This window comes from Plecotus auritus (assembly GCF_963455305.1).
Source record: "Plecotus auritus genome assembly, chromosome: 8".
Classification (NCBI taxonomy): Eukaryota; Metazoa; Chordata; class Mammalia; order Chiroptera; family Vespertilionidae; genus Plecotus; species Plecotus auritus.
Genome location: NC_137782.1, coordinates 60,960,440 through 60,976,456, shown reverse-complemented (window position 1 = coordinate 60,976,456; position 16,017 = coordinate 60,960,440). Strand labels below are relative to the sequence as shown.

At 50.5% G+C, this 16,017-nt stretch overlaps 1 protein-coding gene across 1 annotated transcript in view; it reads right to left on the bottom strand.

Annotated features, from left to right (window-relative positions):
- Positions 1 to 13,132, bottom strand: part of LOC308255993 (fer-1-like protein 4) — a gene marked incomplete at both ends in the record, with an annotated part of 28,675 nt that extends 15,543 nt beyond the window's left edge. The window contains 21 exons of the mRNA XM_080683872.1: positions 516 to 632; positions 709 to 796; positions 4,786 to 4,886; positions 5,318 to 5,438; positions 5,534 to 5,705; positions 5,903 to 6,011; positions 6,404 to 6,762; positions 7,600 to 7,786; positions 7,874 to 8,057; positions 8,157 to 8,316; positions 8,535 to 8,619; positions 8,698 to 8,760; positions 9,224 to 9,355; positions 9,487 to 9,547; positions 10,077 to 10,235; positions 10,530 to 10,571; positions 10,762 to 10,853; positions 12,036 to 12,135; positions 12,229 to 12,317; positions 12,724 to 12,779; positions 13,054 to 13,132. Coding sequence (XP_080539998.1) covers positions 516 to 632; positions 709 to 796; positions 4,786 to 4,886; positions 5,318 to 5,438; positions 5,534 to 5,705; positions 5,903 to 6,011; positions 6,404 to 6,762; positions 7,600 to 7,786; positions 7,874 to 8,057; positions 8,157 to 8,316; positions 8,535 to 8,619; positions 8,698 to 8,760; positions 9,224 to 9,355; positions 9,487 to 9,547; positions 10,077 to 10,235; positions 10,530 to 10,571; positions 10,762 to 10,853; positions 12,036 to 12,135; positions 12,229 to 12,317; positions 12,724 to 12,779; positions 13,054 to 13,132 — 2,556 coding nt within the window. The remainder of the gene's footprint in view (positions 1 to 515; positions 633 to 708; positions 797 to 4,785; positions 4,887 to 5,317; positions 5,439 to 5,533; positions 5,706 to 5,902; positions 6,012 to 6,403; positions 6,763 to 7,599; positions 7,787 to 7,873; positions 8,058 to 8,156; positions 8,317 to 8,534; positions 8,620 to 8,697; positions 8,761 to 9,223; positions 9,356 to 9,486; positions 9,548 to 10,076; positions 10,236 to 10,529; positions 10,572 to 10,761; positions 10,854 to 12,035; positions 12,136 to 12,228; positions 12,318 to 12,723; positions 12,780 to 13,053) is intronic.
- Between the last annotated feature and the right edge of the window lie 2,885 nt (positions 13,133 to 16,017).

The following is a 16,017-nucleotide window of genomic DNA, read 5'->3' as shown; positions in this document are numbered from 1 at the left end:
TGTATATATATATATATATATATATATATATTTTTTTTTTTTTTAAAGAAGTAGACCCCAGCCCTGGCCAGTTTGGCTCAGTGGATAGAGCGTCGGCCTGCAGACTCAGAGGTCCCGGGTTCTATTCCGGTCAAGGGCACATGCCCGGGTTGCAGACCCGATCCTCAGTGGGGGGCATGCAGGAGGCAGCCAATCCATGATTCTATCTCATCATTGATGTTTCTATCTCTTCCTTTCCCTTCCTCTCTGAAATCAATAAAAATATTTTTAAACAGAAACTTAAAAAAAAAAGAAGTAGACCCCATAGGGTAGAAGTAGAACCCAAATGTTGGAATTATTAGACAAGGACATTAAAAGAATTGTGATACAAATTCTAAAGGATTTAATGGGAAAAGTACACAGAGTTAAAAGATGGGTAATTTCAGCACATACATGAAAACTGGAGCCAAACAGACATCTGGAAAGCTTAAGGGAAAGGGCATTCAGGGTGGGGAAACAGGTGGGCAAGGCGTTACCTCTTGGGCCAGGAAGCGCAGTTTTGCCAGAAGTTTCTTGGACAATGTCACCTTCTCTTGTACGTTGCCCTGTCTCAGGCCCCGTAGAAGGCGCAGTCCTTGCTTGGCTAACAGGTTCTGGAAGGGTAGGAAAAGAACATGAGCGGAGAGGCCCTGCTGTGTGCCCAAGATCCCCCTTTCCAGTGGCCCATACCAGGCTATGCACCAGTAGTTTTCCTCGGCATCTATCCAGGGCGTTGGGCCGGGTCATTGTCCTGCGCTCAGCACTGTGGCAAAACTGTCTGCAGTGAGTAGGAGCAAGTGTGCAGGTGGGAGTCAAAGGAGGGAACACGGACCCTTATGGCCACCTCCCTCAGAGCAGGCCTCCCACACCCCGATTCCCACACAGCCCCTCTCAGTCTTGTTCTCAAAGAGGGGCTCTTCCTCAGCAAGGAGGGCTGGGAATGTGGGCCACTCCCAAATTCATTGAGACCTACCTCACCTTTGAGCCCCAGAACTCATTAGTATTTAACTATCTACTACCCTGGCTACTCAAAGTATGGCTCAGGACCAACAGCAAGGTATCACCTAGTTAGAAATGCAGAATGTCAGCCCCAGAGCACACTGCTGCCATAATCTGCATGTTTACACCTGCGGGATTCATAAGCACATTAAAGGCTCAGATGAGTTGTGCTTGACATTTCCAACAAATAGACCAAACATAGTTCAAACATTACCTGCCCAAATCAAGTGCATGATTTCCAATGACTATCCCCACTCCACTAAACTCCAAAAAAATCCTGCTTTACTCCAAAATTTCAGAGTCATTCTTCACTGCTCAATCTTTCTCTTACATTCCACATCAATCTATTAACACTCTATTTAAGCTCTACCTTCAAAATATATCTGGAATCTGACCACTTTCTCCTTTTCCAGGACCTCTCTAGTCCAAGTCACCATCCTTCCTCACCTAGGATTATTGCAACAACCTCCTACCTGCTCTCACTACTTCCACTCTTACCCCCTCTCCTACAGCACATTCTCAATACAGCAACCACAGTGATCTTTTCAATGCTTTCCATACCATTTCACTCCTCTCCAGAGATTTCTCACCTCAGAAAAAAAAAAAAAAAAAGTTTTTTAAATGGCTTAAAAGGCCCTACACATCTGGCTCACTTTATCTCCTTGCGTCAAACATTACTCTCCTCTCATGCAAAACCCTACAGTCACATGGACCTTTTTGTTCCTCTGTGAATACACCAAACCCATTACCACCTTAAGGGCTTTGTAATTGCAGCTCTCTCTGCTAGAAGGTTCTGCCTTGGATCTTTGCATGGCTCACTCCCCTTCTTCATTCAGGTCTCTGCTCAAATGTTACCTCCTCACAGGCCTCCCCTGGTCATCTAGTCTAAAAAGCCCTGCCACTCTCTCTGTCCTCATATTCTGCCTTATCTGTCTCTTTAAATAGAAAGTAAGGCAGGGCAGGGACTTCATTTTGATGACCATTGTATCCTTAGGTCCTGCCACCTAATAGATGCTCAAAAAATGTTTGTTGGGTAAAGTAAAATACTTTATGAAACATATTTGGACATTTTTTTACCCCCACTGATTTAAGTTTTTATTATGGAAATTTTCAAAAATATATGTGACTCCGAAAATTTTTCACCTAATACTAATCCAAAAGCTTACACTTTTAGCTTATTACCGTTCTTTGCTCCAAAAGCAAAAAGGAATCTAGGAACCTAGGAACATTTGCTATTGATTGAAAATCGACAGAAGAAGCAAATCTTCTTGACAAGATTCAGATCCACAAAACTGGGTTCAGGGAAATTGGATCTAGTAGAAATAATAGCCACAAAAGAAAGCCACATTGGTTAAAGCTATAAATAGTGAAATATGATATGAGCAAATCTTTCACTGAAATGTCCCTGCCAAAGGATAATTTTTGTAATAAAATCATTTCATTTAAATAAAGTGGAAATAGTTTAGTTTTACTGTATAGAAAATCAAGCAAGGAATTCAATTGAATTAAATGTGGTTGCTCTTTTGGAGATATAGAGAATGGAGACAAAGAAGAGAGCTATACAATGAAGCATTTGGAACATTTAGAGGTCAAGAAGAGAGGGAGCCAGCAAAATTGATGAGAAGAAATGGTCAGGAATGCAGAAAGAAAACCAGGGTCATGAAAGTTAACAGCAGAGATTTTCAAGAAGGAGGGTGGGTCAACCGTGTCCACTGACTTACTGAAAGATTGAGTAAGGTGAGGACAGAAAAGTGACCACCTACGACCAGGCCCTTGGCTGAGTATCTCTCTTCCACACTACCTCTAAATGCTGGAGCTCTCAGGTCCTCAAATTTTTCTTTTCTCTGCTTCCTAGATGATCTTATCCAGTTCCATCTATGTATTTACAGCTCCAAATTTTTTTATTTCCAGCCTAGAACTCTCCATAGAACTCAGCTCATATAGCTAACTGCCTAGCAGACATGTCCACTCATAAGTCTACTAGACATTTATGTCAAAGTAAACATATCCAAAAATGAGCTTCTGATATTCAATTCTATCAGACCTTCTTCCCTTGTTTTCCATAGCTCAGTAAATAGCACCATCTACATAATTGTGCAAGCCAACATCTTGGGAGTTGTTCAATACTCTTCTTTGCACATGGCCTCATCCTCTATATATATCCATTAGCAAGTCCTAAGATATCATCTCCAAAGTCCAAAATTGCTCTTGAATCCATTCGTGTCACTCTATGTTCACTGCAACCACCCTAGATTCAATTCATCATCAGTCACTTGGATTTTTACAATGCCCTCTTTAATAATTTCTCTGCTTCCTCTCTTATGTCATCCCTCCCCCACTGATTCTTTTCAAGGATAAGTTAGAGCACATCCTTCTCTTTTCAGAACCTTTACTAGTAGTGACTCTCCATCACACTCAGAGAAGAAGCCAAGGTCATTACAATGGTCTACGAGGCTCCCACATTCCTCTCTAACCATCATCCTCCTTTCCCCCGACACCCTCCAGCCTCATCTATTCTGCTCACTCTGCTGCAATCACACTGCTTCCCTGGCTCCTCCTCAATCACACCAGGCATGCTTCATCTCAGGGCCTTTCCACATGCTGTCCCTTATGCCTGGAACAGCCTTACAGACATGGTTTGCTCCTTCATCTTCTTCATGTCAACTTCACAGTGGCCTACTGTTCCCCCCTTCTAAAATCGCAACACCTCTCTCTAATACTTCCTTCCTTTATTTTCTCCCTAACACTTATCCTTATCATACTTCTTAAATTTCTACCTTTTTGTTTACATTTTTCCAGCCTCCACCCCATCACCACCACCAAAACGTAAGTTTCAGGAATTTTGGTGGGCAAGAATGCTTTTTCACTGCTATTCCTATGCCCAAAACAGTGTCTGGCATAGTAAGTGTCATGAATACTTATTGAATACATGGATTACTACCTCTTTTGAGAAGAGGATCCGAAAAACACTGACATACCTGGAGCGAGCAGCTTATAGAATTCATTCAGATCAGTGAAGGTCAAAGATGGAAGTTACTGGGACAAGTTTATGTGGTTACATAATGACCTGGTAACTAAGGACCACTTGACTAATTCCTCCAGTAAGGGAGAGGAGATAAAATCAAGATCACAGCCCTAGCTGGTTTGGCTCAGTGGATAGAGCATCAGCCTAAGGACTGAAGGGTCCCAGGTTTGATTCCAGTCAAGGGCACATGCCCAGGTTGCAGGCTTGATCCCCAGTAGGGAGCGTGCAGAAGGCAGCTGATCAATGATTCTCTCTCATCATTGATGTTTTTCTCTCTCTCTACCTCTCCCTTCCTCTCTGAAATCAGTAAAAATATATATTTTTAAAAAAAATCAAGATCACAGCTGTGGCTATGGGAGCAAGGATACTTCCTGCGATGTAGCAGGGAGGAAGGAGAGTAGATGGATACAGAAATTGGCAAAGGTGGTAGGCAGGTTGGAGGAAGGTGAGGCTTCTATTTTATCTATGACACAGGAGAGGTTATTAGCTGGAACGAGTGTGGAGGAAAGGAGCAGGGGACATTTGAGGAGAGGAGTAACAGCATAAGATTCTAGGAACATGGGAAAGAAAGTTTATTGGAGGAGACTGAACTAATCCCCAATAATTTCCATCAAACTTCCTCCTTAGGGACAATCATCTCCTTCTCATTCTTCTGTAAAGCTCAGTAAATGCAGCTTCCATCTGTCCTTGAGTCCAAACAGCCACCACCCTGGAGTTGTCACAGAGATAGGCTCTCAGCTCACCTGCTCCCAGCCACCAGCTCTTCCAACGCCTGCTTGAGTCGTGTGCAGGCGCCAGAGCCTGGCCTGCGCTGCAGACTCTCAACCTCCTGGAGCCCCTGGTCCTGCACAACGGAGCGAGAGGGTCAGAGTCATAAGTCCCAGACTGGGACCTTCTTTAGACCACTACCCACCCCAGGACCCCGCCCATTCACAGCGCACCTCTTCGCCCCGCCCATTTTTGTCTTTAAGGGGTTGGTGGATCTGTTTTTTCTAGCACCCCTACTGGGCAGGATTCCCCAGTAGTTTTACCCATGTCCTTCGCTGGCCCCTTCCTGAATCCAACAATTCTGGATCCCTGAGCTCCCACAATTCTGGTCTCCTCAGTGCAGGCACGAGCTGTGCCCTTTGACCCTCTGGCCTTGCATCAGTCACACCGGTCCTGGCGCCCTGTTGCTCTACCCTTTAGCCCAGCTCCAGAGCTCCCTTCAAAGACCGTGGTCTCCCGGATGCCCTTAAGGCCCGACCTCTCCCTGTGGGTGCCCGCCTCACTCACCAGCCTCTCTGCCACTTTCCGCACACAGTTACTGCTCTGCAGGCGCCATGTGTGATTCTCCCAGCGGCTCCACACACGCACGCACGGTTTGTGGTGACGCAGGGGCAGGCAAAGGTATGGCCTGGGCGGGGCGAAGAGGAGCAGAGGCTGTGAGGGGCAGTCCTGGGCCGCTGGGGATCCCCCAGTGCCCTCCTTCTAGCCACCAGGAACACTCACCCGCTGCCATCCATGGGTTCAGGCCGCTGAGCAGGGGTCCCCAGCTCCTCCTCCTCCACCAGCCTGACTCCCACCTCCGACTCCAGCAAAGGCTGCGCCTCCTCCTCCCCGTCTTCCATTCCCTCCCCGGTCCTGGGCCCTCGGCCCAATTGCTCCTCCCGGCCTGCGGGACCTGCCCAGACAGAACAGCAAGGGTCAGTAGACACCTGGCTGAGGGGCTGACCCCTCCCTCAGCCTCCTCTGCTTCAATAGAAGTCAGCATCTACCCCTTACTGAAGGTTAACTGTCCCTTCCAGGAGCCTTAAGTCTGGAACAAGGGTGACCACCCTCAAACCCATGACCCTCAGAGGGTTCAGCAAGGCCACACACCAATGGAGATCTCGAAGATGATGGGCTGGGAGGCCATGGCAGGGTCAATCATGGTGGCCTCGAAGAGCACACCAAAAAGTAGGAAATCTTCACAGGGCGCCAGGACATTCTGGGGAAGACAGTCAAGCTGGAGTCAGCCCCACCCTCCCAGGTTACAGCCCAGACTATGCTTGGCCAAAATGCCCACAAGAAGATATTGTAACCAAGGCCCGGGAAGAATCACTGAAGGCATCCTACCTGCCTCTCCGCCCCTTGCAGCCCTAACCCACTGGATCTGGGGCTTAGTTCTCCCTGGCCCACCTCCAACTGATCAGTCCCGCTTCCCTACAAGTGTATATATACAAGAGCTACACAAACTGCAGTCTTCACTCTGGTCCCGCAGTTGAGACACCCCACCCACCCACCCCCACCACACACACACTTCTGTACTTAATGCCTTGGAGCCAGTTACACTCCAGAGCTGAGGGTGATCCCACTCCTTTGCTAAACTCCGGCCCCCACCTCCGGCAGTGGCAGCAATTCCTCCACTTCCACCTCCATCGCACCAGGAACCTCAGGCCCGCCAGCGCTGGAGCTGGCATCCAGGTGCTGTTGCATCCTCGTTGGGGTCTGGCCCCGCCTGGCTTTCTTCTTCTTTCCCATGAGCTTGGACAACACGGACCCCTGTGGGGCCTGGAGAGGCTCAGGTTCAGTTCTCCCTTCCAACACCTCCATGGACACAGCCACCAGCAGGCGGCCACGGAACCAAACGCCTTGGCCAAGGCCTTCGTTGAGCTTTTGAAGACCATCCCGGATTCCCCCAGTCGGGGGCGAGCCATACAGAGGCACCCAGGCTGGACCGAAGGTGGGGTTAAATCCCGCTGTGGGGGACAAGAGCAGTGTTTTGGAGAGGAACATGGGGCGGGTGGGTACTAAGTCAGTCTATGCACTACACCCTTATTTCCTGCAAGTTCGAGGGAGCGGGGTGTCCGATTGGGCATCTGGGAGGGAAGTCTGCGTACAGCTGCGGACGGACAGCTGTGGGCCACCACAGAACTTCTAACCCAGCTCAGCTCAAAGGTGCTGCCAAGAGTTGAAGTCTAGGCTCTAGGGGCGGAGCCAGGGGCGGAGAGGTGGAGTCAGGATTGGGGCCGAGCTACAGGTGATCCTACCTAGGGGCTAGGGCAGTGGTCGGCAAACTGCGGCTCGCGAGCCGCGGTTTGCCGCTCTGTTGGCTAATGAGTTTGCCGACCACTGGGATAGGGGCTTAATCACAAGGAACAACAACAGCCTGTAATTATTGGAATCGAGAGTCTAGGTCAGTGGTGGGCAAACTTACTAGTCAACAGAGCGGCAAACCGCGGCTCGCAAGCCGCATGTGGCTCACGAGCCGCAGTTTGCCGACCACTGGGCTAGGGTGAATGGATAATGTGGATTTGCTTCTGTCCGTGTAAATCGGTAGGGAGCACAGGGCTGGAGTGGTTCCCGGATACGCAGCTTTAGTTAGGATTCTGTCAACAACGGAGCCAAACAAGGGTGGGGTTTGTAGCCTGGGGCGACAGGTGAGTCTCCGAAGGGAGGAGGCCTCGCGGAGCACAATTAGTCCTGTGGGGTGGACCTGGCTTTCTGAGCGAAGGATGGGGGTTGCCGTCGGGGGGCGGGATCCAGGGCAGACAGGGCCCAGGTGGAAGCGTCAGGCGTCCACCGGATGCGCTCACCCGCGCGGCCCGGGTGTGAGATCTGCTTCAGGTCCAGCACGTGCGTGGCAAGGGCCACATCGACCAGGGGCGCGTCATCCCTCAGCTGCAAACGAAGGCCGCGCGTCAGCGGCGGGAAAAGCTCCACGAAGCTCAGCTGCTCGTTCCACTCGGGCGCCGCCGCCTCTCCGCGCACCGACGTCTCGCCCTGAGCGCGGAGGCGAGGACAGGTGGAGAGGGGTCAGCATGGGATTAGGGTCTGAGCCTCGGCCGAGTGGGGACAGGAGTGACTTACCTGCTGGCCCAGGAAAGACACTCGCACATAGGGGTCCACGAGGACGCGCTGGTCGTGCAGGGCGCGGGCCAAGCTGCCCAGCAGCCCCGGGCGCAGCGCCGGAAGCCCCTCTGCGCGGTACACTCGCACGCGCAGCCGCGCCCACGGCCTCTCCGCCGGCACCCGGCGCGGCAGGAGCAGGTTCCTAGGGGAGGGGCCGCTGAGAAGCCAGAATCTCCGCCCCTTTACGTCCCGTAGGCCGTGCCCCCATCCTACTCTTCCCTTCCCACATCACCCCGCTCACTTCTCGATGTCTGAACTGTGCCCCGGACCCAAGGATGGCAGCGGAGGAGGCAAATCACCGCGCGCCCTCAGGGACAACGTGACCTTGACGAAGCCTTTGGTCCCGGCGCGAGTGTCCCGGGGGTCATACAGTGGAGCCCATTTCTGGTAGAAGTGGCCATCTGGGAGCGGAGGGGTGGGCCAGGGGTAAAAGGAGAAAAGCGGATACGTGGGGCGCTTAGACAATGGCTGGGGCTCATGTCCAGCTCAGTAGGGAGGAATAGGAGTGTGGGGAAGTCAGCGCTCGGAAGCGATTGCTGTCTGACAAGGATCAGTGCCCAGACAAGGTCAGTTTCTCTTGGCCTTGCAGATAAGTTTCAATGAGGGACCAGTTCAGTACCTGGCTGATCGAAGATAATGCCCAAGTCCATCCTGAAGGTGCCAATTCGGGTGGCCATAAAGGGGAGCGTCTGCGAATGGAAAGCCTGAGGAAAGTGGCGTTAGTCCTGGAGGTTCGGTATCCCCTCTTGTCTAACAGAAACCTCTCACCCCAAACCCCTCACCGTAATCTCCAGCAGCAAATCTTGGAGGTGAAGTCGGGTCTCATGAAATTCGAACAAGAAATACTGGGTTGAAGTGGGGAAACAAGAAAGATGAGAGGAGGTTATATGCGAAAGGTTCACACCAGCTGGGCTCTGCCTCTTGCAAAAAAAATGCTCTACAGCCCTAACCGGTTTGGCTCAGTGGATAGAGCCTCGGCCTGTGGACTGAAGGGTCCCAGGTTTGATTCCTGCAACCTTGGTTGCAGGCACATCCCCAGTAGGGGGTGTGCAGGAGGCAGCTGATCGATGTTTCTAACTCTCTATCCCTCTCCCTTCCTCTCTGTAAAAATCAATAAAATATATTTTTAAAAAGTGCTCTACTTACACCTACACCCCCACCCCACGGCTCCTCTTTGCACCCTTTCCCATCGAACTTTAGGCCTAGCACTTGACTCAAGTCCACTAGGCCATGCTCCCACTGCAGACAGTTATTTGTTCTGGGTCCCATCTATTCTCTTAGGCCTCCCTCCATCTAGGTCACACCCACCTCATTGTAGAAAGGGCAATTTGTCCCGCGCTGTGTAGTGGTCACTCGGCGCTGCTCCCCAACACGCACAGCCACATAGGGGTTAATGTTGACTCCCACCAGCTTCTGGGCCTCCAGTACGGTGACCCCCACCTGAAGGGTGCAGAGGAGGAGACAAGGAAGCCAAGCCTACCAAGAGGTGGGAGGGTGGGGAGGAGGGATAACCTCCTGTGGTGGAGGGCAGGTGGTTTCCAAAGGGTTAAGGCCTGCAGGGAGAGTAGTACCTGGAAGTCCTGGGCCCTGGACACCTGGAAGGGATCCCTTCGGGATAGGCCCCGGGTTCGGCTGAGGGAAGGGACATGATCAGGTATCACTTCATTTCCGCCCACCACCACACCTACAGTCTTGTTCAATGCTTGAGATAGATCTCCTCTTCCTCTGAACTTTAGGGTTTTGAATCCTTCTGGTCTCATCTTGCCCCCATCTCAACACCCAGAATTTGATTCATTCCTGGGGCCCTAAAACCATTCATTCATTCAACAAAAGATTTATTGAGGACCTTCTATGTGCCAACACTCTTCTAGACACTGGGACAATGCAGTGACAAAAAGACACAAAATTTCTTGCCCTCATCAAGTTTTCATCACCTACCTGGGTTCCATAAGCAGTATGTAAGTCAGTATAACTGTGTATCTATGTGGCCATGTCTATGCCTAGGAGTAAGTGACCATTAACCCCAGGATATCCATTCCTCACCCATATCCTGGAACCAAGAATTTGTGAGAATGGATGGACACTAGGCCTGCATGTATGAGCAAGTGAGGTTGACACACTGGTAGGGTGTGGGAGCAGGTGTGCAGGATGTACGAGTTACCTCTTGAGGGGACTGAACACGACGCCAGAAAGCTGCACATCAGGCTCGTCTTCCAGCTCCAGCTCCAGCTCATTGTCCTCATCGTCCTGCTGAGCTAGGCCTCGAGCTAGCCTGCAGCCCAATGCCACGGCCTGCCGCTCCAGCCAGGCCTCCCCAGGCCTGATAGAAAGAGCCCTCAAGGGACATGTCTGGGACCTATCACACATCTCTGGGTACCCCTTAACTTCCCTGACCCTGGAACTGACCTCTGATCCTGAGACTAACCCCCACTGATCCCAGGACTGACACCTAACCTGGGGCATTTCTAGTTCCAGAATTGACTCCTGATTCTGGGACTGACTTCTAACCCTGGAATTGATCCAGTACTCATCCCAGACCCCGGAACTGACCCACATCACTAGTTCTTAATCTAAAGAGTGACCTGGTGACCCAAGGTCATCCCCATATACTTACTCTAGCTCCTGGAAACCCACGTTGGGGATGACCAGCTCCGAGCTGGGAAGAAAAAAATGAAGGAAATGAAAGGGCCAGGCCTGAATACAGAGCTGCAAGCCGGGCAGCATGAGTGCCAAGGTCACCATATCCAGCAGATCCAGAGTGGAACTGGGTACCACTTCTCCCTTCCCAAGGCCTACCTGGGTGGGGACGACCAGGCCTTGCTTAGGTTTGGAGGGTAATGATTTACCTGTCCCGAGTGGGTGCCCCAAAGTCTTCCTCTGCCCAGGCTCCAGTTGCACCCTCTGGGGGCTGGTACTTCAGGTCAAGCTCCACCTGGATCTGCAACCAGATACACAGTGTGCCCCAGGGCCCCTCAAACTGCCATGGGGCTAAGAGAAGCCCAAGGACAATGCATTTTACTCCACCTATAAACAAAGACCCTCCTGGCCTGCATCTGTGGTGACCTGTGATTCCTCTCTGACCATTACTAATATTGACTACTCACAACCTATTAAGAACTTACCATGTGCAAGTTATCTCTTGAAGGGGCCAAACAGGACTCCAAAATTCTCTCATTGCCCGTGGAAATCCATTACTGTGGCCTTCACAGCTGAGCATGGTCTGGCCCCTGCAAACCTTTTCAGCCCCATCTCTTAGGGATCTGCTCCTGCCCTGCCTTCCAGTTATGTACTGTCAGGGCACTGGGCTTTTGCCCTTGCCAGTTCTTCTGCCTGGAACAATCTCTCCTCTTAATTAACTCCTATCATCCTTCATTCCCAAGCTCAAGCACTGCTTCCTCAGGGAACCTATTCTGACCCCCAAATAGACCACATCCCTCTGTTATACACTCTCCAAGCCCCCTACCAGCTCTTTTGTAAGACTGGCCAGTGGCAATTTTACACTTATTTGTGTGGGTATTTGTTTAATATTTGCTTCTCTTTTAGCTACGGAGCTCTAAGAGAGCAAATTGTTATCTGGCTTTGCTCACCACTCAATCCTCATTGGTCAGCTCAGCACTTGGCTTATGATGACAGTTCGACAAATGATGACAGACTGAATGAAAAGCTCATTTTGTATGATTCCACAGAATGTAAATGAGGAAACAGCCTAAGGAAATTAAATAACTTGTTCAAGTTCTCAGCTGGGAAATGGTAGATCTGGTATTTGAACCCAGGTCTGTTTCTACCAGGCTCTACTGACCCCCATGACACGCCGGGAAAATCTAGCCAACTTTATCTTTGTCTTGCACAAGAATTGTGCCTGGGGCAGGGAGCAGCACAGTGCTTCTTACCTTTCCCCATTGTCACATCCCTGACCCTCAGAGCCCATGGGGGACTTCAGCAGGGGCTGCAATGAAAGGAGCCCTGGCCCGGGTGGTGGGGGGGAGGGAGGAAGAATGCGGAGGGGAGGGGGTTTACCACTCCTCTCTGGGTCTAGTTTTTCCCCTCTGAGCAATGTAATCTTCTATTTAGAGGAACTCTGAGGCTTGGGGCTGGCAGGCTAGGGGCTGCTGGGACTCACCGGGGACACTTGCAGATTCTTATCCACTAGGGCCTCCTGCAGCACCAAATGCCCAGTGCTCTGTAGCTGCTGTAAGGAAATCACCAGGGTCCCCAGAGACCTGTGGGTGTGGCATGGAGCAGAAGAGTGACCTGGAGAATGGTCCCAAGCCCCCAGCCCCACCTGCATCCTTGACTTCCCGAGACCTACTCACCTGGAGCTGAACACACGGCTGCAGTTGACCACCTGCACAGACAGACACTCCCCAGCCAGTGGAGCCCCATAGTGTGGCCAACGGAACAGCTGGGGATAGGAGGAACCTTATGACACCCAAAGCTGGGCTGACCCTCACCCCCAGTCCAGAGCCTGTACCCAACATTGAAACAGGAGCCAACCCTCCAAACTTGGAGCCAAACTATGACTGATCTTTTAAACCTGGAATCTCCCCCACCGCCTCCGCGTGCACCACCCCCCCCTCCCGCAACATGGGGTTGACTCCAAACTAGGCTGATCTGGGAAAACTATCAATCAAAATCCCCCATCTTAATTCTGATTTTTCTCAAGCTGGGTCTGACCTCTCAAGCTTGAGACTGACCCCACCTCCTAAGACTATACCTCTCAAAACCCAGGAATGAACCCTCCAACCCCAGGATGGACTTAGATGGGGCACAGTCCAGCTTTTCCCCATCCAGGACTCAACCTCACCGACCTCACCGATATCTGCTTCTTGGCCACAGTGAATTCTCCTTGTTTTCTGGGTAAAACCTGCTCAGAATTGAATCTAGTCATTTACCATCCCCTCCCCATGAAAAAATCACACACACACACACACACACCCAATCCTTGGCCCAGAGTTCAGTCCCCCTGGACTCACTTTTAAAGAAAGGTAGAAGATAGAGAGGGAAGGAGGCACAGAGTTGGATATTGGGCTAGGGGAGACAGGGATCAGGCTATAGAGATACCTAGGGATGGGTCTGGGGGCCATGGGTCTGGGGGCTTCCCCGTTCCAAAAATTCTTAGCACACCCTGCAAGCCTCACCCCGAAAGCTGAGCCTCACTTGTCGGTCATGAGTTCCCGGCAGCCCGGTCAGTCGCCGCACACACACAGTCAGAGCCATCGTCCCAGGGCCACTGGCTCTACCTCTACCCTCCTGCCCACCTTCCCACACACCTGAATCGCCTCTGAGTCACTGGACTCACCCAGCAGGTTTCAGCAATCCCTGCCCTTTAGTCAAACACAGACAGCAGGCTTGGGGGTCATAGGTGGGGAAGGAGTGGGAGGACTGAGAGATGGGTGTAAGGTCCCTCTGGTCAGCTCAGTCCTTCCTCCCTGCACCAACTTTAGCCTCCATCCTGCATTCTTGTGTGGTGGGAGCTGGGACCCGGTGTAGATGGAGGCAAGAGGAGAAGATAGCACCCTAGTTTGGTCCAGCTAGCCTATGTGGCTTTCAGGGCATGGGACCTCATGTAGTTAGTTCCTCATTCACCTCTTTGTCCTCAATGCCAAGCTCATGCTCTGGTTACACTGTAGACCCTCAAAGCACTGACTGAGCCTGGCTGGTGTGGCTCAGTGATTGAGCATTGACCCATGCACCAAGAGGTCACTGATTTGATTCCTGGTCAGGGCATATGCCCGGGTTGTGGACTCGATCTGCAGGAGGCAGCCAATCAATATTTCTCCCTCATTGATGTTTCTCTCTCTCTCTCTCCCTTTTCCTCTCTCTCTAAAAATAAATACAAATATATTTTTTAAAACACTGGCTGAATAAATGGGTGGGTTAATAGATGCATCCCGAAGCCCCCAGCATTAGTACTGTAGGCACTCAACATATTTATTGAATTAATGAGTGATTGAATATGTCCTTAGCTTGCACATAACAGGTGTTCAAAAGCACTTCTTAACCAGAAGCCAGAGGTCCTTGAGGTTTACTAGTGGGACTATAGATGAGCTCCAGGGAGTCAACAAACTCTTAAAATTCTCTGTAAAATATTGAGCACATGTGCATTTTTCTGGACATAGAACTCCTAGCTTAGGATAATAACCCTTAAACAGATGAGTAGTACTTTTACTAAATGTTTGAAGGAATTAATGTATCTTGTAGTCTGAACCAGTGGGTGACAATAACTATGTTCTGAGTGTATTTCATGGCCATCCACTTAATCATTCTACTTAATGGCACCTCCTATGTGCAGGACTTGTGCTATGACACCCTGAGGGAAAGGGTTTGCAGCCAGAGATGAATTGGGCATGTTCTCTGTCTTCCAGTAGCTTTGTGGACTCCAACATCAAACATAGCCCAGAAAGACTGCAATCCCCATCAGAACAGAAACAAGTCAGGCTGGATTGCTTGGAGGAGGGAGGCCAGAGGGGCTTCCCTGAGAAGGAAGCATTTAAAACGGGCGTTGAGGACAGGAGTTGAGCAGAGATGGATACCCAGGCAGTGCGGAGGAATGCAGGGTGTGTTCCTGGATCTGTGATTTGTTCAGCTTGGCCTTCGTGTAAGGCAGTGGTCGGCAAACTCATTAGTCAACAGAGCGGCAAACCACGGCTCACGAGCCGCAGTTTGCCGACCACTGGTGTAAGGTATGTGTTGGACAGCTGCATCAGATAAGATTAGACCATCAGGATCGGGACCTTGTTGTGTGGCCTTGAGCCAGATATGGTCCCTTCTTGTGCTTCAGCTTCTCTGCTTCAATAGTGGGCCTAGAAAGTCCTGTGCTACCCATTTCCCAAGTGTTAGGTATCAAATATGTTTTGGGTTCCATAGAACACCAGGCAACAGGCATGGGTTGTTCTGTTTCTAAGCAAGATCCAGGTTAGACCTCAGGCCCCAGATGTTGGGGGGGGGCTTCACCTCCCCATTTGACAGGTGGGGACACTGTGACCCCCAGAGGGGGGACCAGAATTCTTAGTTTGCAGTGCCTTGGCCTTTCCATTTCTTCTTCCCCTGAGCTCTGTGGCATCTGATCAAGCAAGGTATTGATGTCATTCCTCTGGAAACTAGCCCCTCCTTTCTGGGCTGGAACACAGCCTGGCAGGTTTTCTCTCGGCCTCAACCCCTCTAAGAATTGCCACTTCCACTTTCTAATATTCCAAAGAAGATGGACTGTCAGTTGATTTCTCAACAGAAGCAAAAAAAAAAAAAAAAAAGTAGCAAATGGGATGTAGTGGAAAGAGTACTGGGTTTTGGAATTCTAATCTCTATCACCCACTGTGTGGTTTTAGGAACGTCCTTTCCCCTCTCTGGACCTGTGTGCCTAGCTGTGCAACGTGCACAGGACTCACTGTATTGCTTGCAAAGCATGTTCCTTAATCAGGATCACACATGTGGTCATTAAAAATGCATATTCCTGCCCAGCCAGCATGGCTCAGTGGTTGATCAATGATTCCCTCTCATCATTGATGTTTCTCTCTCTCTCTCCCTCTCCCTTCCTTTCTGAACTCAATAAAAAATATTTTATTTTTTAAAAATATTTTTTATTGAGTTCAGAGAGAAAGAGAGAGAGAAACATCAATGATGAGAGGGAATCATTGATCGGCTGCCTCCTGCACGCCCCCTACTGAGGACCTAGCCCACAACCCGGGCATGTGCCCTTGACTGGAATCAAACCTGGGACCCTTGAGTCCACAGTCCGACGCTCTATCCACTGAGCCAAACCAGCTAGGGCTCAATAAAAAACATTTTTAAAATAAAAATGCACATTCCTGCACCCACTCTAGAGATGCTGAAGTAGAAACTCAAGGTGTACCTGGGAACCTGAATCTCTATGTGCTGCTGCACAGGAGTCTGTGAACCTCAGGTCTCTTGGCTGTGGCCATCTGTGATTTCCCCATTCCCTTCTCCGTGACTCAGATGGTTGGTTTGCCCGTGGGTATGATGACTGGTGGGTGGGTACTGAATTTTCACCCCACAGGCCCCTAGTGAATATAGATAAGTCTGAGAGAGAGACCCACAGATCCCGCTGATGTGAGAGTTCTCAAGGCCTCATGACTAGGATGAGA